This window comes from Amaranthus tricolor, chromosome 16, assembly GCF_026212465.1.
Source record: "Amaranthus tricolor cultivar Red isolate AtriRed21 chromosome 16, ASM2621246v1, whole genome shotgun sequence".
Taxonomy (NCBI): Eukaryota; Viridiplantae; Streptophyta; class Magnoliopsida; order Caryophyllales; family Amaranthaceae; genus Amaranthus; species Amaranthus tricolor.
In genome coordinates, this window is record NC_080062.1 from 369,651 (window position 1) to 394,042 (window position 24,392).

The following is a 24,392-nucleotide window of genomic DNA, read 5'->3' on the forward strand; positions in this document are numbered from 1 at the left end:
CTATGCTTTGTATGTTTTTCCAATGGTTTTGTTTTTAGAGTAAACCCCTATGGCACCTCGACGGAGAATGGATATGCGAGCGGAAGTTGAACCCGAGTTGGAGTATGACTCCCCTTTTGTTTAGATCTCTTTATTTTATTTGAGAGATTATTAGTTTAGATTTAGACTATTTTAAGGATGTAATTTGAATTTTGGACTTATTTCGATTTGGTTGTAATTTTCCTATATTTTGGACAGTTAAGACTTCCGTTATATTGCTTTGGTTTGGTTCAAGAATTATACTTGAATATTAGTTTAACCTTTAAGTAACCCCTTAATTGTGTTGGCAAAAGTAAGCTTCCGCTTGATTAATACTAAATTCCAATTAGTGTTTGCCTTCATAATTCGAGGCGGTTACATTATTATTATTATTATTATTATTATTATTATTATTATTGGCGCATTCGCATAGGAATGTATAATTCAATAGTGCATTGCATATTTCAAGCAACTCAAATATATGGGAGAGAGAATAAAGTTTAATCTAGTTTTAAAGGTAGTAAAATAAAAATGAAACGAAAATTAATCAAATATTAGGATTTCAATTAAACGAATAGAAAAAATCACACTTTATAAAGAACCACTGAGAATTAAAATAATACTAACAATATATTATGGTTAAAACTTATAATGGGTTTGATTTTTTTTTTTTTTAATTTCTTTGGTAAAATTCCAAAATTCTAATAGAATATTTTTAATTTAAAGGCTATTTGCAGTGTGACATTAACATTATAACTAAATTTGAGTCAATATCAATACAAAATAATTGGGGTGTTTATTAGATTATAGCTGATAGCTGATAGCTAATTGAATTATTGGCCGAATGATGTATAGTTCACTTGCTAGGCTTGAACCAGCTGCTGGATGTTGATAGGAAGACAAACATCAGAGCCATTAATACAATGAGATGCGACGACGGAGCAAGTTGCTTCGGTAAGATGATAGCCATCCCAAAAGAAATGTTCGTCAGGGGCTGAGCATGGTGTTAGCTCTGGTATGCATGAGAATGTTCCATTTAACCATGATTTGCAACATGGATTGCTACTATCTCTTAAACCTGTCAATTTAATTTTTAACAACCTTAATTAATTTCACAATATATTGGAGTATAATTTATGTCCAATAACAGATCCAACGTGATCTTATTGTGGTCAGTTGAAAATAAAATCAAATATTACACGTAAATATACCCTAGATAAGTGTATTGTCTTCTAGATATATGATCGGAGATCAAAACTTAGCGTGTGTGTTTTACTTAAATTGACATCAGGGTCGTTCATGTCCATAGACAAGGTAGCATTTGCTTAGGACCCAGAGTTAAAAAGGGTTCGGATATCTAAAAATTATGGTTAAAGCTAAAAAGTAGACACTTAAAAATTTGCAATTTATGATTAGTTTTTTATAGCAGATCTACATTTATAATGATAATTGCAATATATATGGTCCTTTTCTATTATTTTCCCCAACACCCGTTTAAGTTGAGATCGACACTCCATTAAGAGGATCCATTCCTTTTAGTTTACTTAAGGCCTATAAAATGCCAAGAACAAAACTAATTAACAGCACTCTTTATTTTCTAGCTCTGCTCCTGTTCATATCATGTCCTTCTACAATATGTTTGGATATTAATATTAAATGATGAGAATGAGAATGATTTGCGAGGACATTGCATTAACATACCATATTTAGCAGGATTGATGATAGCATCATAGGCAAGCGAATGAGCACGCCCAATTATGAAATGAGAATGTTGAAGAGTTAAACTTAAATTGTTGAGCATTAATCCAAGCTCATTGTTGAACAATGACACAATTTTATTTTTATTTTCATCGCATTTTATTCCCTTGGGCCTCAAACCCCTCATAATTGATGGAATGCAACCAATTGGGCCCAACTCGAACACCACTATCTTCCTTGCTCCCAAATCATATAGTCTCTGCAAAATCATTACATATATTTTTATATGACAAATTTTTTATTAAAATTGTCTTATCGTGAAACGATTTAATATGGGCTTACTCAATTCTAATTTATTGTAAAAAAAAATTTAACTATTTAAATTTAGTTTTAAATTAAATTTTTTTAAATTATAGATGATTTATGCTGCTTGTATGGATCCGTCTCACCGTGAGATGGTTTCATACAAGACTTGTTGTTTTTATTCAACAAGACTGAACTCATATAATTAGTTAATTCATTCATTGATTACTTTAAAATTATAAGTTATCTGTTATAAGTGATCATTCTTAGACTATAAAATGTGATCACTTTAAAACTGTAAGTGATCATTCTAAAATTATAAACAATCACTTATAACAGTAAATGTATATTAAATTGTCCCATAGATGAGATTTCACTATCAAACAGTCTCATTTGAGAATTTGTTATTGTATATACTGGAACAATCCCTTAAATCCCAAGACTCTGAAAGAAGAGAAACCTCAATCACCACTACGAACAAAAGACGGGATAAAACGACCAAGACCCCTCCAGAGGTTCCAGATCCCTGGAAAAGACCACTTAGCCCCCTAGAGGACCAGACTTACTCCTCAACTAAATTTCAGGACGACAAGACTCACAAAAGCGGCAGGGCCATATCAAAAGGACCCTAACAGAGGATGAAGAACCTAAATACCTGCAGGATGGTTGATCCTGCAAGAAGGTCACAACGAAAACGATGACATGTCAGGAGACAACTGCAGTTATGCACAGAAAAGCTGCCAATACTTGTATAAGGCAAGGCACCACACCTACCTCGTACCTTACCCATATAGGTGTACTAAAAGACAAAGAGGGGGACCACGGTGTAAGAATCAGCAAACCACCAAACACAACGTAGACTCGCAAAATATTCTGTTTCCCTTTCTACTGGTCTCAAGAAAGATTCCATTAAGGTAAAAGCCTAAACTGCCATTAGAGTTTTGGGAAACCTCTCCTAAAATCCACCACTATAAATATACGATGTCACGCATCGTCAAAGGGAGGATAACTTTGAACACTGAATCCCAACTATTATTCCTCGTCAAAAGATAGCTCAAAATCCCTAAAAGCTTTACCAGCAAATATTTCATAACCTATGCTGACTTAATCATCGAAGGAGGACCCCCGAAGGACCCCTTTTCGGCCCTCGTTTGCTACCTTATGCAGGAATACGGAGTGAAACAGCTGGAAAAACAACTCAGACCTCCCCAGTAGTTCATAATCATTGTGAACTCTAAAGGGCGTTTTCTTCAACTTTGCTGAAAGTGTTGATTGTTCTCTTCACAGCCGAAACAGTTACTATTTTTTTTGAAAAAATAATGTGATATATTCCCAATGTGTGCCTTATAGAGTCAAAAAAAATTGTAGTTATTTTTTATCATTAATGTATAAATTATTTTAAAATGCAAATTATTTAAATTCTACGTATAGGATAACATAATAATAGTGTTGGGAGTAGTATTACCTGTAATTTTCGTGATAAAGAATCGACGAGGAGTTTAGCAAATTGTGGAGGACTATAATGTTGACGAGTTTTAACGATGCCAAAATAAGTGTTGATGTAATCGTTATTTCCCACTGAGAAAATAAAAATAGACTTAGCCAAATATTGTGCAAGCTCAGTTCTGTTCCTGAAGTGCAAGCCTAACTGTATTTTCACTGTGGTTTCAAACATTTTCATTTGTTCATCCAAATTCAAGCATTCACCCTGCAAAAGTACATTTATTATAAAAATTTATTATATTTTTTTACGGTGTAGACCGAGGAAAGACTCAATAACAGTAAGCACTATATTCCTCAGGTAAAATCTGAGTTATAATCTCATTAATCCCTTTCCCCTTGCCTAGCTACCATCTAACCAAAAAATTCTTTCATACATTGTTGTATGAGACAGTCACTTTGTAAGAAATATTTTATATGTATATATAGATTAAATAGTTCAGTTAATACAAAGTACGAGAATGTAGGCTTCTTTCTAATTTTCAATTGTTTCACCAAGCAGCTTAAAAGTATTTTCACCAAAAATTAGTCCCAAATACTTGGAGAAACAAAACACCCATGCCCAAATTGTAAAACCAAACACAAATATTCTTACACGAGCAAACCTTGTATCTATTGTGTCATCTCACATTGAGATAAGTTTATACAAAGAGTTCAAATAGTATTTGCATGTAACTATACAAAAGAAGATTAAAAATAAAATTATATTTCACTAAAAATATAATGGTAATTTTTTCATTACTTTGGTGGAATGCGAAATTATTAATGGTTTCTCAGAATTAATTATTTTATCTATTTAATTACTTATTTTTTTGTATTTTTATAAATTTTCAATTGCTCGAAGTCAAAAAATAATAGATAAATATAATGCTCGAAAACGTTTTGTATTTTATCAAGAATTAATTTTCAGAGTTTCTATTGTACTTACAACTACAATATGTAACAACAATATAAAATTGTCATCTCTCTTTTTTATATTGTTTTTCTAATTATTTTACAGGAGTATATTGCATGTATTACGGACATTATTGATGATTTGATACGTTATTATATATGGGATCTCCAATATATATGGCATTCCGTTATCTTTGGAACACAACTCAACATTATAAGAGAATAATTATTATCATTCAAGAATATTACTAAAGAATATATTGACTTTGTTACTGGAGTTTTAGGCACATGATATTAGCTTGCCATCGGTCACAACTCACATGGGATGATAGAGCCAACATTTATTAATAGTTAATACTTGTTTGTCCTTTTGAAATTGCTATTCAGAGAATGATATAAAAATTAATTAAGAAAAAGTAATAATTAGTATTTTTGTGGAAAATTATAAGTTAAGTCATGTCCTTTAATAAAATAATTATAAGTTTTAATATAAAAAAATATATTAATTAATTGTAGAATTTAGTAAGATATTATAAATGAGATCCTATTTAAAATAGCAATTTTAGTAGGACATTGTCAAAATCAATTAGATAGAAGGATCAAGGGATTCATAACCAAATGCTAAATTAGGGATTGGAAGACCTATATAGTCCATTATATCAAACAAAATGGTACACTTTTTGTTTTCCAATCATGTTTGAAAATGTCATTCTTAATTAATGCATTAATTAAATTTTAATAGAAAATTATTAATAATAGTGTTATATTAATATTCTTTATTTTTTTAAAAAAGTACTATAGAGGTTTCCAAGCTCAATTAAGACAATACTCTCTCTGTTTTCATTTGTATTCTCATTCACTTTTTGCAAAATCAAATAATTTTAATTGTGAGTTTTTAAAAATTCTAAAACATTGATATTTAGAAAATATTAATGAAGATGAATCTATCAAAATGCAACATAAACATGTTTTGCCATATAAATCAATGAGAAATTATAGTTAAAATTTGACACTAAAATTTAGAGAAGAACATTTCCGTCCTATCCTATATACGACATTGACACACAACAAGGTTTGCTCCTTCAATCCCGTTTCGATTGACGCCTCATCTCAAAAGAGCTTTCACATTGATTTTTAAAGAGTGTATTGATAATAATATTGTAAATTTATTGTAATCTTTAACAAAAATTTATATTCTTCATGGTGATTTTCTTTTATTTTATATGTCCCTTATTCTTTTATTTCAGTTTAGTTTAAACAACTATTATTTATTTATCAATTATTATTGAGGAGAATCCAAAATACTTGTATATTATATTTGGCTACATATATTTAGTTATATGTATTTACATAATCAACTCGACTATTATTTTTTTTACGTTAAATATTACATAATAAATTATTAGAAATTAATAGCAGTTTTAATCAAATGAGCCGAACCATAACTTATAGTCACTTCCAAATAATTAATTCTCTTATCTAGTATGTGATATGCATGCATGGATGGAAGGAATCTTACAACAAATTTGCCAGTTTCAGGAAGAATGCCGCAAGATCCAGAAGCGTAGTTGTATCCAGTAAGAGAAGTTGGCTTGATTAAGCTAACTCGTGGTGTAGGATATGGAAGTCCAAGATAATCAGCTGCATTTTTATTAACAAATTCAAATTAAATAAATTAATTTTTTATTCTTGACATATATAATTTCATGATGCTTAAATTATTATTAATTAAGCAAAAACTATCACTAGATGACTTGGAGAAAATTTTGATTTAGAGGCGGTAGAAAATCGAATCGGAATTTTAGATTGATGATCATGAGTCCATGACTTTGATAATGAGAAAATTTTAAAAAAATTATATTATTAATTATTAGAATTGATATATTGATTTATCTAGTAGATTTTAAATTACTAGATGCTCATAATTATGCTTAGATCTTGATTAGTAAACCATCATACACTTTGGAAGAAAAATAAAGCATCACCACTTAACTTGATGTTCACTCCACCTAACTTTTCACTTTATATATGGTACTTCATTATATTAATTATTACTCCATTTATTTTATTAAAATCGATAAATTTATCAGAAAATATTTATAATGATCTTAGAAAAAAACTTGATAGTTCAGATCTTTAATTTGATTTTTATGTTCTATATATAACATATATATTATATACATTTCTTTAGGTAAAATTCTATTGGACTAAAAGTATGAAATAAGAACCTCAGGCGTATAAGAAAGATTTTTTCTTTTATTTTTAATAGATATTTAATTCTCAACACCTATAACAAAAATATAAATTAATTTTCTCATTCCTTCATCCTCTTATGCACCGTCCCCCTCTTGCCCGGAGAAAAATCTTTTCAATGAAATTAAAAAAAATAAGAATATATAATGGTTAAATTAAAATTTAAATCAATAATTAAATTCCGCATTAATTAATTATAGAAAATGATATATACAGCCCTAAGATTTGTATATAAGAAAGAATATTTTATTTAATTTATATAATTTAATACTATTTTTGCTTTGGAAATATAGATATTTAATTATATTTAATTATTTTAATATTTATTTATTCTTGGAAATTTAAAATCATTATATAAAATATTAATTGTTTTTCATTTTCTATATTAGATTATCTTAAAATTTTCAAATTATTAAGAACAAAAAAAATTTATTAATTTTTATGTACAACCCTAAGAGTTATAAATATCATAACGCATTAATTATTACTCCATAACCTATCATTCATAAACAAGGAAGAATAGGGGAATATATATGAACGAATCAACTCAATGAGCAGCTTAAGCTTATAATTAAGGTTTCAAGATATATTATACACTCTAATACGTACGCTCCATTACACGAGAGCATTTTGGATAAAAACGTGAATACAACACATGCTGACTTCAATCCTCATATGTGACAGAGTGACACTGAATATTTCATTTTTGAGATTAAAACCCATAACCTCTTATACGCAGGTCTAACAATATATAAATTGTACTACAAAACTAAAATTATGAATATTTATATAATACATACCTATAAAATCAGCAGTAGTCTTTCCATTAGTAAATCTTCCAGTAGGAAAACTTCCAGGAAAATTAACACCATAAGGATAGTAATTAGCCTTAGCTAATGTAGGCAAAAAATTATTATTTCCACTATCAAATAATGAATCTCCAAACACATAAAGTGCAGGAACAAGAGGTAATTTTGATGAGCTACATTTCCCACAAAATAATAAATATGAGAATATAAAGAAAATATTAAAGGGTATAATATTAATAAATTCCATTATTTGGTTTTAAATTATGAAAAATAATATTTTAAATATTTTTGGTGTGGGGTGTTCGCTTAAATAAAGGAAAAGAGAGAGGAAAAGAGCTTCTTATAAGTTCCCAACATGAAAGCCTCATTTAATCAGCCGAAACCATTTTAGCTTTTTATACTAAAAGAAGGGATAAGAGGTTTGAGGCTAATGATGCATAAGGCATTAGTCAGTTTCAATCACTTAGCTTCATTTGCTTTTAGTACCAAAATTAAAAAATTATATATAATATGTTGAAATATTAGAGCATTCAGAAATAAAAAAAGTTAATATAAAATGTAAAAATAGTAGAATTATATTTTAGAAAATAAAAATAATGTAAATTTATAGGATAAATTAAAATGAAAAAAGGACAAATTAAATGAGAGAGAAGTGTATTATATTATTGCTTTTAGTGTTTGTTATTACTTAGGTATGGGCAATATTTTTGATTATTTTTGCTACTGTTTTAATTTTTTAAAAAGTAGCTAGCTTTTTTTTCTTTGAGAAAAAAAGACAATTAAAGATTATATTTATATATTTTTCTCCATTCCTAGATATAACATCATTTTTTCCACTTGCTACATTAGTTTTTATAATAAAGAATGATATAAAGGCTGAAAATTCAATCCTTTTCATGTAAAATTATTTAATTATGTTCAAAAGAAAGGACAACGACTATTATATATAGCAAATATTAATTTTTATTTTTTTATTATACAACACACTGATTAAAAGAAAAGACTAAGTGAGGATTGAAATCAAAACATATTTTAAGCAAAAAGTAATCTTTATTCTCCAATTAAAACAAAACCTGATTCTCGACTTATATAATAATAATAATAATAGTTATTATTATTATTATTATTATTATTATTATTATTATTATTATTATTATTATTATCGGTTGTACACAAAATAGTTATTAGCACATTAATAAAAATGAGTTCACTTGGCTTTTACGTTAGGATTGTGATTTAAAAAAAAAAAAAGTTGAGAATTATATATTAGTCTAATAGTTGACTATTTGTATTATAATAAAGATTCGCTTCTCATCGCTTATAAGAAAATTTGTTAAAGATTGTTTTTTAAGAGAATAATGGAATTCTCCAACTTTTTTATTATAATTAATTCTACATCCCCTTTTTAAAATTCTTACTTTTTTCCTAACAAATGTGTTACATAATAAAGTTAGCTTATGTACAAAATACAAATGCATAGATCATCTAATGAACAATGTGAAAATTTGACACATAACAATAATAAGAACACTATATTTTCCGACATAAACTGCTTTTTGATTGTTTTTATCAGTTATTTTGGAAATTTTTTATTTTCTCTATGACAAAATTAAAATAGAGAACCGAGAAATTTGCTGTATTCTACTAGAAAGTTTGCTTCATGGTGGGGTTTTTTCTTATCATCAAGACAGATTAAAGTGGAGACAAAAGTTACCTTGAATAATATCTAAAGCCTAGGCCCTAGAATCTTCACAATAAAAAAAATTAATTTAAAATTTTTAATTCTTCTCGTTTCATTTGATTTAATTTTGGAAAAATTAATATTAATAATCCAATCTTTTGCTCGTCCGATGTTAATAATTTCACTTTTAAATTATTTTCTAATAATCTAATATTTACCCGTAGTTCACTGTGGATAATTCAACTTTTGTTTTAATTTGCTGGCAGCATACTTTATTATTACTTATTATTAGTAATATAGTATGTTATTGGCAAATCTATGACAAAGGTTAAATTATTTAAAAATAATCTAAAGATAGAATTATTCATAATAGATGAGTGAAAAGTTAGATTATTAATGTTAATTTTTCCTTTAATTTATACTAAATAGTCATCTTGACAAAGCAAAATGAATAGAATGAAAAATATATGGTTTCAGAATATAGAAGCAATTGTTACAACATCTATACATGAAACTTGATTTCACTAAAGAAAACGATACTCTTAATATAGTTATATTTCAAAGGAAAAGGTGATTGATATAACACGAATTAAATATATAAATATTTTAATTATTTGTATTTATATTTATATCTTTAAGATCAAGTTTATGGAGTAAAATTTAAAAATCAATGGAGTAGATATATAAAATAATTATTTCGTTTTTAAATAATAAAATTACAAAATGGTATTATTTGCTAGAATTATAGTAAGTAGATGGTGCGAAGAAGAGAGAGTCTATGTGAATCACGATTATTTATTATTTTGGTGTTTGATTTTATTTTTTTTATTTTATATATTTTATTATTTTGTCTTTTGTAAATCGCGGTTATTGATTAGAGTAGAGTGATAATTGATATAAGAGAGGTCGACAATCATTATGATGTTCAATGATAACGGACAAAGAACCGAAGCCTAAGCGTGAGTGTACGATGCAATAAGCGTGAAATATGTGCATTTTGGGGTGTGTGATAATTAATCAAAATTAAATATGTTCATAAAGGTATGTATAGTCATTATTATTATTTTTGAGTAAGTTATTATTTTTGAGTAAGTTTTGTGTGGATTTGATTAACTATATTATTTAAAATATGGTGCAATTTTTTAATATTATTTTATTTTCTACTTAAATTAATTAATTATATTATTCAAATAAAAACAACCTCATACAAGACTTTATTCAATTATTTCGTTATATAAATGTAATTTGATTAGTTGCCAATATTTTCTTTTCTTTCTACGCGATTTTAACTATGTTCTCAATGATTGAATATTGTGTTATTTTCTCTAGTTTACTGAGTTAATTTATTTGTTCTATGCTAGTATTTATTAGTCCTAAAACAACCTTATAAACTGTGCAGTGTTCGACAATAACTTTTGACCACGAACGAAGTTACTGGTGGGCGAAAATTAGTCACAATTCACCCTCAAAAATAATAATATAACCAATAAAATGATGTGTAGCCAAATCTAACACAACATTTGAGTCACAATATTTGTTGATCTTACTATCAACATAATAAAACAATTCTCCTAAAAATTTTCGACCCATCACCCAAAACTCCATTTTTGATGTTAATATAAAATTGTTTAGCCTCTATCTCACCTAAAATCCCGATACCGACTTCGCCTCTTACGTAACTATTGCTCAAATCCTTGTAGTGCAAAAGCACCTCAAAATAGTATAGTGTATCATCTAATTCAGGTTTTCAAGTCAAGATGGGATTAGGGCTAGGCTACTTCAGTTATGGCCCTTCATTATGGGTCAAAGTTGGGCATCTCTAGACTCGATGCCCATCGTGCAAGAATGTAAAACGTGTTTCGATTGCAATGGCAGCAACAATCACGATAATGTCGTTGTACTACAAGACTTAGTATGACGGTGCTTGTGCGTGCAAACCGATAATGATATCGGAACCAAGTAATATCGAATCAAGTAATGGCGTGTAGCATTGTGGCATTATACGCGAAATAGTGTGCCCAATGTTGCCCTTCGTCTTGCCTTGCCAAACAAAAAACGATTAAGTTAAAAACACACATGATACTTGTATCCATGTCGTATAAGCGTTGCAATCAAACTTTGAACACATTGATGCACAATATTTATTAAGTAAATACATTCTCATCATACCGAATTCGACAATCAACATAACATTCTTCTTGCTGACGAGTTTGTAGCTCGCATCTAGACAGCCTAGCGTCGATTGCTTACTCAATACCGAACAGTCTGCTTTTCAGAACTTGCAAGAAGTTCCAAACTTCCGAGTAAGCCTTAGACCAGCCCGCCCTGCTTTGTGATTTGCAAAAGCCGGATGTAGAAGCTTTTGAAACTCATCAAGAAACGTCTGCCATTGATCTTCATTCATATCTACCACAGGAAAGAAACTTGAACTTGTTGGAAAATGCTCATTTGCACTTTCATTTTTGATCGACAACTTGTCTTCCAAAATTCTGCTCAAATTTCCGTTAGAAACCTCACACTCTAAATCGAATTGAGACTCGTCGTCATCAATTGAACTCGTAGTATTGAACATCATCTCACAGTCGTGCAAAACCGACTTAGCCTCGATGCATATAAGTTCCAACTTACTTGGTTCCTCGGCATGAGTTAGGAACTCCCGACTCATCATTTCACCAACCTCGGCCAAACAAAGACCGAAAGACGCAGCTTCTTTCAAGAAGATTGTGCAAAGGACTAAAACCCGAAGGCAAGCCTCGCGTATCATTGGTAGCTCCACCCTAAGCATCTCGGAATCGTGAAATGGGTCGAGATTAGCTATATATTGAAGTTCATCCTCCGAGAAGGGAATCGATGCCTGTGGCCAGTGGATCCACTCAAAATACGGGTCTTCCAAGCTTTCCGGAAGGCAAAGACCGTGATCTATGGGAACTAAATCCACCTGGTTGAACCTTCCAACCCCATCGTCGAGCTTCCTGACCAAAATGTTGCCAGCATGTCGATCTGTATTAAGTATTCGAATATCAAGAATTCCTATGCGGTGCACAGAAGAAACCGGAAAACTAGAAGTACCATGATCATTAGCATCACAGTCGTGCAGTATAAACTGCTGAAACGAAGCAATTTTGCTAATTTTCTCCCTTTGTTGGTGACAATTCCCGTTCACTCCATCGTTGATATTGAAGATTGGGTGAGTTATTTTCACGAGAGCGGTTAAAGGCACATTTGCAAAACCGTCATAGTCGAGAAGATAAGCTGCTACTTCTCTAAACCCCGTTTCTCCCACACGAACCGACCCTTTAAGTCCCGGTTGGCCAAGAGCTTTTCCAACAAAACCTTTTGGGTTATTCGGAGCAAAAGGCTCCTCATCGGTTGGCTTAACGATTGCAACATTCGCACCATCTGAATCCCGAAATAAATAAGCACCACCAAGACCACTATGCACGGGGATTGGATCAATCCCGTTATTCATCCCCACCACAATCGCCTCCACCAACTGATTCGTCACAGGGAGGCGGCTCGAGCAACCTATGACTTCAATCGGGCAACTCACATCTTTTTGATAAAGATCCTTAGCCAAAGGAGAAAGACACGGTGTAGAAGAACTACGATGCAAGCAATTTCTTGTAAGAAGAAGCGGTGAATGGTTTCTAACGGTGCTGAGATCATTCCTTAAAACCCGATCCCCACAAGTCAACAATGTCTCTTCAGTCGGTACGTTTAAAGACAACTGTAGTTTTTTCTTCACGGTATGAGCGTTTTCACTTCCATCGAGCTCGATACCCAATACACAGCCGGTTTCGGTTTGAACAAAGACACGTCTTCTTCCGAGTTGACTACCATTCTCAAGGCATTCACTGCTAAAAGGGCCTCTCAACGCAGCTGCAGCCATTTAGTCCGTCTACAAAGCTAGTTTATTCAAGAAACGGAAAGGAAGATACATACAGGAAATTTTCATCTCGAGCTATACACTACAGCAGGCACTAAGCTCCTGAACTGGTGCGGACATGAAGATCAGACTCCAAGTGCTCATAGTTAGCAAAACACAAATCAACTAGTATCCATGAATCTCAGTGATATAGCAGACTCAGCGGCTTGATACAGCATGAACTACATTGGCACAGGGGACCACCAACTGGGGCACGACGAAGATCAAGGATCAGTGAAAAGATTAATAGTTCGGATTACTACAAAGTACAAATCAACACAGTGTCACATGATTTACTAAGTGCCTCGCGAATCGCAAATTCAAAAATGCGAATTATGGTCAATTTTCAGCTATTTTAAACCATATTGAGCAAATCGCGTCCAAAAGGCGAACCAACTAACGAATTATGTTTCACTGAACCAACATCTTTTTTTCATTCAATTGTGACACTGAAAGAGACATATAGAGGTACTTGATCGACCCACCACAATTATAAAATGGCACTGAAAGAGAAATACGCAAAACATCCCGAAAAATGAAAAAAAATCAATCTTGCTCCATTTCACCAAAGTTCTTGCGAATATCTAGCAAATTTTCTACCCACTCATTCTTTATTGAACTGTTCCTTCTAGACAAATATTATGTCTAATTATAATGGTCAAAACTCGGACAAAATCCTACCAATAAGTTGAAGAACAACCTAACATAATTTGCACTCAATTTTCATTGGTTCCACTTACTCACCATAATAAATCTCTCAATTGTATTAGTTGGTATTAGTTGGGTTATTCAAGTCATGTAAGGAGAACGTATCACACTCACAGTAAAACCGTCTAACACAAGAATTTGTGTATTCTAAAGTAACATTCTGTCTTAAATCTCGTCCACTTGTTATTTATCTTTTTCACCAAGTATTATATCCTTAATACATCATTCTCGCTTGAGACAAATGAGTGACAAATAGGGACAAAATATACCCCATGGCTTAACTTCCAAATACACCCTTTTTCATTGAATTTTCCCATGATAAACCCAAAAAGTTCTCGGCTATCATTACCATTTCCAAACATTGATACCAAATGGGTCGTTAATATCTTACAATAAAATATGCAAGCTCACCTTACATAGTAATTTACTACTTTCTTCCATAACCAATGTGCCCAACTCACCAAAATCAATTATTTTGTTAATCCAAGTGAAACTTTTTTATCTTAGGGTCTTTAACCCCAACATAAATAATTCTTATTGGTGATGAGAATCCAACATGTATGAAAATCCCTTCGACCTTTGTGTCAACATGATAATCCAACATTTCTTCCAAAATCATACCAAAAAATTCTTTCCTCCTCTATCCCACCGGATCACTTTAAGATTATAAATTATCACTTTAAAATAATATACGTCGTACATTGAACTAGCACAAACCGTGAAATTATCTTATTTGAGAATTTGTGATAAATTTATCTCATGTTTTTTATATAACTTCATCGGTCACCACTTAAACTTTCTATATATTCTGTTATTATAAATTCCGACAACTTTAACCAAATATAACCAGTTTCTTAATCTCGAATTAAAATCGTTATTTTCAACATATTTACTAACTGTAGCCTAAAAAATTAGTTCTTCAGAAAATGACGATGGCCCAGATTTCTGCAAACAAAACCTAAACATAATCACTAAAAAAAATTCCTATATTAGCATCACCAGAAATTTAACCTACTATACACATTACAATACTTATCATATCGAAATTCATAATCACCAAAAATTCCAATATCTTTTACATTTGTTTAATTAAAGTCATATTTTTGGAGAAAATTAAGAAACATGCATAACGTTCCTATTAGAATGCACCCAAATTAATTTGGGTGAAATCTAACGAAAAGTGAAATTGAATTGAAAAACAATATAAAAAACAAGAGGATGAATTAAGTAAAAAGGTGTAAAATGAGTTAGACAATCTAAAATAAAAAGATGTAAATTGAGAGTATCCGGAGTATATCGTATCGTATGAACCTTAAAAAGGTTTACATAAAATTTTTAACCATCAATATCAAAAACACAAACAAGTAGAAAAAATAAAATTACCCGCCGGTGTCCGGAGAAGATCAGAAGAGCGGTGGATCGAGGAGAGAGATTTAAAATGGACGGTGGAGATGGAGAAATTTCGGGCAAATCAACGACTGCGATTTTCTGATTTGACCCAATTCTCTTTCTCTCCCCTGCCCGCGAATTGGTGGAGAGTTCACACCATCATTTATGAAAATAAAGTTAAAGGTTAAAGATGTAATTTTAATGTATTTAATTATTTTTTGTTATGACGTGGTTTTAGAGGATCCACGTGTGGAAGTCTCATGAAATGGCAGTGTTACTTAGTTCGTGGCAAGAACTTGTTGGAAAGGATTTGGTATAATACGTTTCATAAATTCTTTGTATTTGTATATATGGTGTCATACAAAAACATATTTTATACATAAAAAAACTCAATAGTCTATGAATTTTTTATTTTGAGATTGTTTTATTGAGCACTGTCATTTATAGTTCCTGCGTTAAAGTTTAGGGTTTGTTTGTTATCATTTTTTTGATTTTTAAATTTAAAAAAAATTAAAAAAAAAACTAATTTATGTTTTCAGTTTTAATTATAATCATATTTTCAAGTAAAATTTTACTAATTTTTATTTAATTAGAAATCCACCATATAATTTGACCATAAAAATCTACTTTGACTAAAAATAGTTTATTATTTTCATTATTTTTCTATTTTATCTCTTTAAATTAGAAAGTTCTAGAGATCACAAATGTTTTATTTACCTTATAGTCCTTGGTTCTTTTCAACTCATCATGGAATTTTTATTTTTTTTTTTTTTTTTTTTTTTGCTTTAGAAGACAAAAAAATTGTGTTGTTATTTTAGAAGGAGTGATACAAGTTTAATTTCTCTGTCATTTGCTTTTCAAAAAAAAAATTCTCTATCATTTTGAGGTTCTAGTATTAACCTAAAACTGCTCAAATAATTAAGAGCCGCAAATTCAATGATAAAAGGCAAAAACTCATCACAGTTGTCTTGCTCTTCTTACTTTAATACTACCTCCGTTTTTTTTATATTTTTCCACCTTATTATAGCGGGTAATTTCATGGCTTCTATAGCTCTCATCCTCCTGTTTCTTGTTCATTTTTAGTTCATTTTATCTGAATTAAAATACAAATTTGTTTATTCTCAACATTTTGAGCTTCCTTTTGTGATTTTTGGCAAAGTTTGAATTTTGTATGCCCCCTGTTTTGAGGTTCCTTCATCCACCATTACCTTCTTCTTGAAGCTTTAATTTTTTGAAAACAAAGAATCTAAAGTGATTTTTCAATTCCTTCGTTTCTTTATGATGGTCTCTGTAAGTATAGCGAATTTTGTTTTTGTTCTTGTTCCTTTCATGGTCGTTCACATTCATACTCAAATGAAATTTTAAGGTGGTCCAAAAAGGATCTTGAGTCATATTACATGTCCCATGAAGATGATGCTACATCTACTTATCATGAATCTCTACTTTCTTCTCCTTCTGTTGAAAAGGAACCACCACCAACAATTGTTGAATGGTTGTTTGACTCTCCATGTAAATTAAATCCTTCAAGTTCACTAAATGTGAAATATGTTGATGTTTTGTTCTTTTGGTTTATGTTTTCTGAAATTTCTTGATATTTATGTTCGTATATGCCCTTGTGATGTCAATTTTGTTGAGGATTATTGACCTCTAATTTCTGAAAAAATAACTTTAGTTACTTAGTTGAGTAGCATTTGTTAAACCTAAACACATCAATTGATTTTCTATTCCTGTTTAGTTGCTTCATTTGTTGATGAACAATTATAATCTAAGAGGATTCATAACCTCTATGATGAATTAGGGGACTTTTTTTTTTGAAATAATGTAAAATAATAAAGTGACTTAGCAAAAACATAAACTTTAATTATTGATATGGATTGTGGTTGACGCTTTTTTGCTCCTAAGTTTTTAAAGTCACATTTTTAATGATAATCGAAAAAAAAATAAACTGAGGGGCTGTGAAGTTTATTATCCTTGAGTTTCTTCAATTGCTTCATCATATGCTTCATGAATGATTTGTGAATTTTGCGGAACATCCTTATTCTCTGTTTGGGTTTGTTGCTGATCTCTATTTGGGTTGAGAAAAGCAACAGCTTCTCTAACCAATTGTGTTGGAATTCTTACTTGAATCCTTAACTTTCCATTGTCTTTTTGTACTTTCTTCCCAAAGTGTGGTTGTATGTAGTCATTACACCCCTTAAACTTTAGAATCTCATTTAAATGGTGTTGTAATGAGATCCACACATTAGTTAAGGTCTTTAGATGAAACTCTTCGAATGCATCTTCAACTGTTGTTATTAATTCTGTCATGTTTTTGGGCATCTTTTTATGCATTAGTGATTGTATACTCCTAAAGAAACCCAAATCAAAAATGTTACATTCCGGACTGTTTGGAGGTTGTTGTGTGAGAATGAATGTTAAACCCCCTTGCCTATTGTGTTGTTGCCAAATTGGATCATCATTTGTGATATGAACCCTTGCGTTATCTTGTTGAATAAAAATAATGGAAGGACCTTCACTTGGCCATTTTCTTAGTTTAGCTGGAATGAGTTGTTGTATAAGCATACTCCTATACACCTCTTGAATAACTAACTCGGTCGATTTAATCTCTATTGACCCCCTTTGTAACACCTCGACCCCTCGGACCACTGGTGACTACTCATGAAGACTGTAGATTAGCCCTACAAACTAACACAAGTCTTTCCAGCGCACTTTGGCCTCACTCGTGCGCGCCCAGGAAAACTTCGCAGAAGGTCACCCATCCTAAGATTGTTCCACACCAAGCACGCTTAACTGTGGAGTTCTTAGCAAATGGGCTCCCGTGAAAATAAGATGCACCTTGTTGATATGAGTAGTCTATCAATCTCTTTTCAAGCTAAATCTGGGGTATTACACTCACCCCCACTTAGGAATACAACGTCCTCGTTAGACCGTAATTTCAGGATCTTTTTCCCCCGCTAGGTGCACTGAACACAATCAGCCACGGTCGCAGAGTTGCTCTAATACCATTGTAATATCCCGACCCCTCGGACCACTGGTGACTACTCATGGAGACTGTAGACTAGCCCCACAAACCAACACAAGTCTTTCCAGCGCTCTTTGGCCTCACTCGTGCGCGCCCGGAAAAATTTTCCAGAAGGTCACCCATCCTAAGATTGCTCCACACTAAACACGCTTAACTGTGGAGTTCTTAGCAAATGGGCTCCCATAAAAATAAGATGCACCTTGTTGATATGAGTAGTCTATCAATCTCTTTTTAAGCTAAATCTGGGGTATTACACTTTTCTTCTGTGCTTGTGTGACCATGTGTAGATTACATGTTATAATTATGTTAATGTGATATTGATCACATGTTTATATTTCATTTGAGATGACAAAAGATTATAATATTCCCTACTCAGGAGTCTAGAATTTGACAATTTGAATAACAGTTAACGTGAATGAAGAGTTTTAAGGTAATGTTAAATCTAATAATTTTCTTGTAGAAAATTTTTCAATTCATATTCTTTTTGATTCTAAAGTCGACCGATTTTTCATCTCTACCTCTTTTCTTCACAAATCCTCTGTCTTTCAAACCTCAAAAATTCAATTCCCAAATCTATTCACCTAACAGTTCGCCATTTCTATGTGACCATATCTTTCCTACTTCCCTCTTAAGATTTTAGATCATCATCTACTTTCAACTTGATAGTGTTTGAATTGGGTGCTTATGATGTTATTTTAGGTATGGATTTAAAGAGACATCATCATGTGGAGATTTTTTTAAAAGGACAAGATTGTTTCGGTTAAAACTCAAGGAGGAGAGTGCTTGATTATGAACAAATACGTGTCCCCTATTCAAACCATTTATGTCGTTCAAGCCGTTGTGATGATTAAGCATAGAGATGAGGGATACATGCATGTATTTTATTTCCAATAGTAAGGAGAAAACCAAATTGAGTCTCGATGAAGCCCCTATTGTTTGTGAATAACCTGATGTTTATCTTAAGGATTTACCTGGTTTACCCTCAAGGAGAGTGGTTGATTTCCATATTGATCTGATATCTGATGTTATCTCTATGTCCAAGACTCTGTACCATTTTATCTTAGTCGAGTTAACTAAATTAAAGAAGTAGTGGGTGAGTTATTAGGAAAAAAAAAAGGAGATTTCTATTCGTCGTAATGTTTCGCCTTGGGGATCCCCTGTTTTATTTTTTTAATTAAAATGATGGTACAATGAGGTTGTGCATTGACTATATGGAGATTTACAAGATTACCATCAAGAACGGTTACCCTTTGTTTAGGATAGATGATCTTTTCGACTAGTTAGAAGTTAGGAACTCAAGAGTTTTCTATGATTTATTTGAGTTCCAGGTATCATCAATTAAGGATAGTCGAGGAGGATATTCCTAAGACTACGTTCTAAACCAGTTATGGACTTTATGAGTTTCGGTGATGTCATTTGGGGTAACAAATATGCCAACAACGTTTATGAATTTGATGCAGAGATACATTTGTCCTTATTTGGATAAGTTTATAGTTTTAATGAAATTTTGGTATATTCGAGAAACATGAAGGAACATTTGAGGATTATGCTAAAACCTTGAGAAAAAAAATGTTTAGCAAATTTATTAAGTACGAGTTTTGGCTTGAGGAAATAGTTTTTTTTTTAGGTCATATTGTGTCTAAGGATGGAATTTCTGTGGATCTAGAGAAGATTAAGACGATAACCAATTGTCGATTTTGAGGAAGTAATTAAAGTTCGAAGCTTTTGGGTTTTTCTGGTTACTATAGGAAATATGTTGAGAATTTCTCTAAGGTTACTCGTCCCATGTTTGAGTTGTTGAAGAAAAGAATTAGATTTTAATAAAGTGAGAGGTACACGATTGCTTTTGAGGAATTAAAGAGGAGACTCACTACTGCGCATGTATTAATAGTGCATGATTGTAGCAAACGATTCAAGGTCTATTGTAATAATTCATTTAAAGGTTTGGGATGTGTACTTATGCAAGATGTAAATGTCATAGCTTATCCATCGAGACAGTTGAGGCCACATGAGGTGAATTACCCTGTGCACGACATTAAACTTGTTGTAGTAATCCTTGCTCTGAAGTTTTGGAGACATTATTTGTATGGGCTATCATGTAAGAGCTACAGCGATCTTCGAAATTGGAGGTATGTCTTCAACCAGAAGGAATTTAACATGCGCCAAAGGCTATGCTTGAGGTTATTAGGATTATGTCTTGAAATTTTATACCAACCTAGGAAGGTGAATAAGTTGTCTTATGTTTTGAGGAGGACACAGAGAGTGTCGAATCTGTACCTTGGGAGTTTTACCGTGAAATGCAGAGTTTAAGATTAGAGATTTGTAACCAACATGAGGTATGACAGTATTTGGGAGCAATGACCATTCATACAAACTTTGTTTGACCATATCGATGAGGCACAACTTCAGAATCCAGAGATTATTTAGTTGATCCACAGAATTGAGGGAAATGAGACTAATGTTTTTGAGTTAAAAGAAAGAGGAAAGATGAGTCCGAAATTTATTAGACCTTTTGAAATTCTAAGAAGAGTTAGACAAGTTGCTTATGAGTTGCCTTTACCATCGACTTTGATAAATGTTCATTATGTGTTCTATGTTTCATAGTTGAGGATGTATGTTCATGATCCATCGCATGTGCTAACTCATGAACCTCTTCACATCGATAAGTCCTTAGCCTATAAGGAGAGACCTATCAGGTTTTGGATACCCGAGTCAAAGAATTGAGAAACTCTAGTATTCCATTGGTCAAGGTTTCGTGGTCAAACCACAGAGTAGAGGAAGTTACTTGGGAGAAGGAGACAGGCATAAAAGAGCGATACCCTAACCTTTTCGGTAAGTTCTAATTTCGGGACGAAACTATCTTTGGGGGGAAGAGTTGTAACAAGACTCAAAATTCTTAATCATAATCTTCCGATTAATTATTCCAAAATTTCAATTCAAATCTCTAATCCTTTGGTTATCCATTTCAAACCATCTTTAATTCCTAAACTTTTTCCGATTTAGTAATTTCTTTCAAATATTAAACTTAAAAAAAATATTATTTTGTTTAATATCTTTTTATGAGCACTAAAATATTATTTTATTATTTTATAGTACGAAAAGTAAAATTTTATTATTATATTCACGGTTTTATAAAACGTTACATTTTAACTTTCTTCCTTAAACTAACATTACTACTTATTATTTTAACCTTATAACTTTAATTTAATTATTTTATATTTAAAACTGAGTGGTATCTTTATTATTAACTTTAAGTATAGTATAGTTTAAGTAAAATTTTATAAGTAAACTACATATTTTCATTATCAAATTGACCCATTATTTTAAAGTATATTTACTTGTACATACTAGATTAAAAATTTGATGAACCAAAATCCTTTCTATAGTAACCCATGATGTTCATTACTTTCACAAGTTATCACCATTTCTTTACACAAGCTAACCTTCTTCTACACTCCAAACTCTTGCACATTCACTTACATACGCAAACTCTTACACATTCACTTACACACTCTAAATCATTTATACAAGTTAACCTTCTTCTATACTCCTAAAATACTTTTTCATACAATCTAATGAACTACAAAGTTGCCCAAACCCATTATAAATACCCCCTTAGCCATGAGATCACTTACACCACCATCATAAAATCTTTCTAACATTCTTTCTTATATTTTCACTTTATTCAAATCTTACTACTTTAATACCTTTATTATTAGTTGAAGAAATTCAAGAAGATGAAGCTTAGAACAATCTTTATTTAGCTAAATCATCATCATTATGAAGCATTATTGGGTTATTACTTTAGGTATTTAATGTATTATTATTTTTGGAGTTTACATTTAACTATTTTGGGAGCTTAGAAGATCATCATTATTTTGTGAGTTTAGATTAATTATCTTTGAAGCATTATCATCTATCTTGAAGGGTCTTATTTCTTATTATTTTCCTAATTAGTACTTAGTACTAATCCTTGGTGTTAGTATAGTATAACTTCTTACCCTACTCTTTGTGTGAAATTTTACATTATATTTACTTTATAATATGCAGAGTATGAAATATGTTGATATGTAATTTAGTAGGAAGTTAGTTTAATGGAATTATGATCAAGATTATATTAAGTATGTGTGTGCAAAAAGTATTTTTAGTATGTTAATTAATAATCTTTGAACAAGTTTAGGAAGTTGGGTGCAAAATTATATTCTAGTGATATTAAGTATGATTTATGTTATAAACTAGTGCTAGTATGTTTATGAGTTAAGTGTTACATTAGGAACGTTATTTTTTTTTATGTTAGAATTTTTATTAATATGTTTATGTTAACCTTCAAATTAGTTTATAAGGTAGTAAGTTATTTCATGAACGTATTTTACTAAGTATGATTATATTAAGAATATTGTTATTATAATTCATTTTGAGATTTAAGTTTATCCTTAAAGTCATAGTAAAATTTTATGTTATTGTGTAAAGTTTTTATTTTTGTAAGTGGTTATGTTAATTATTTAAATTTAGGATTTAGTATAATATATTATATTAAGTTGTTCTTTTTATGTGAAAAGGAGCCAAAACACTCATAAGCCATTTGACCACTATCATATAATAAAAAAAAAGAGTTTGATTTACTATTTTAAATTATTACAACTATTTTTGTGATAATAATAAGATAACAATTTAAAAAGATATTTTTGAGAAATTTTTATAAGTTATTAAATATTGAAATGTTTTTCTTGAATACATGACATTTCATAATAAAAGTAACTTTTAATCACTATTTAGTATGAAATATTTTATTTGCTAACTATTTGACCAAAATTTATGTAAAATAATGTAAAAGTATTTTAAGTAAACTTGCCGCTCAAACTATGTGTGATATATTGATTTTGTGAAATTACAAGTTTTACTTGTTTTATAATTAGAAATATTGACTTTTGTGAAAATTATAAGTTTGACTTGTTTTTTAAACTAGAAATATTGATTTTTGTGAAATTATAAGTTTTATTTGTTTTACAACTAGAATGTTGATTTTTGCAAACCTAATAAGTTTACTTATTATTCTAAACTTGAAATATTAATTTTTGGTGAACTTGTAGAATTTTGGAAACTTATCCAAATGATGCAATTTTAACTTGAATTTTAATTAGAATATTTGATTTTTTTGAAGAAAATAAAGTTTTATTTATTGTAAAGTTGAAAATAATGTTGATTTTGGGAACTTATTTAAAGAGAAAGAGATTTTAGTAGCTACTTGTGGAAAATATTAATTTAGAGACTATTGATAGAATATTAAGTTATTAGTGTGAATTTAGAAAAATAAAGTTATAAATAAAATTTAATGTGTAAAAATTTAATAATGAGTATATAAAGACATAAAGGTTAATTCTAAATTATGATTTAGAATTTTATTAAATAAAAGAGGTTATCACCTAAGTTGATCAAAGTCAAAGTAAATGTCAAATTGTAGTAATAAAAATGTGATGTACTTGTGTGAATGAATATTGATTGAATAACCCTGATAGTAAGGTAATGTCGAACCATGGACCGGCATGTGAAATCCCGACGCTCGTGTCGGCCGGCACGTAAAATGTGGTCTTACAGGGGGTTAGCTACCTATCCTGTAGAGCTCGAGCATAAATTGTATTGGAGGGGTGACGACTCCCACCACAGTTAGGGTTTAGGACTACGATCCTCACCTAACCAGACCTTTACATGTATCAGGTGTCATATTGATGTGCTTGTTGATCAGTGATAAACTTGATTAGTGTTAATGCTATGATGCATGGTACGGTTATGAGTATGAACCAAATAAACTTACTAAAGTAAGATTACCGAATTGTATAAGTGGCAGTAATGTACTTCTGTCAGGATTGAGAATGGTATCTTAATGACTTAAAAGTATGGAACTGAAAAAGAATATGGTAAAAGTATACGGTGATGTCAATTAATTATAAGTTTGTACTTAAATTATTATTTTGTAAATGTAGTGTATAATTTTCGTATTTTGAGCTGGATAGGAAGTTATGCTCGACGTTAAGCGCTGACAGATTCAATTGGCTGTCATCCGTATCATGGATGACAGCATTTTGCAGAATTTAGTTCAGGTTCCGATCCAGGCCGCAGCAATTACTATTTATCGAAAATTTCGCTGCTTTTTGTATCTTTATTGATGACTTGATGATGATGTATATTTTTCGT

At 30.7% G+C, this 24,392-nt stretch overlaps 2 protein-coding genes across 2 annotated transcripts; both read right to left on the bottom strand.

Moving 5' to 3' along the window:
• Window positions 1-615: 615 nt before the first annotated feature.
• On the bottom strand, window positions 616-7,849 carry LOC130802164 (GDSL esterase/lipase 7-like). The gene is made up of 5 exons (XM_057666077.1): window positions 7,467-7,849; window positions 5,933-6,054; window positions 3,485-3,727; window positions 1,720-1,975; window positions 616-1,096 (listed from the first exon to the last, which is right to left on the bottom strand). Exons 1-5 carry the CDS (start codon window positions 7,720-7,722, stop codon window positions 882-884), a joined length of 1,092 nt encoding a protein of 363 aa, XP_057522060.1. The 5' UTR covers window positions 7,723-7,849; the 3' UTR covers window positions 616-881.
• A 2,966-nt stretch (window positions 7,850-10,815) lies between these two features.
• Window positions 10,816-15,329, bottom strand: LOC130802165 (phosphatidylinositol 4-kinase gamma 6-like). The gene is made up of 2 exons (XM_057666078.1): window positions 15,173-15,329; window positions 10,816-13,288 (listed from the first exon to the last, which is right to left on the bottom strand). The coding sequence occupies exon 2, from the start codon at window positions 13,043-13,045 to the stop codon at window positions 11,429-11,431; it is 1,617 nt and encodes a 538-aa protein (XP_057522061.1). The 5' UTR covers window positions 13,046-13,288; window positions 15,173-15,329; the 3' UTR covers window positions 10,816-11,428.
• Window positions 15,330-24,392: the final 9,063 nt, after the last annotated feature.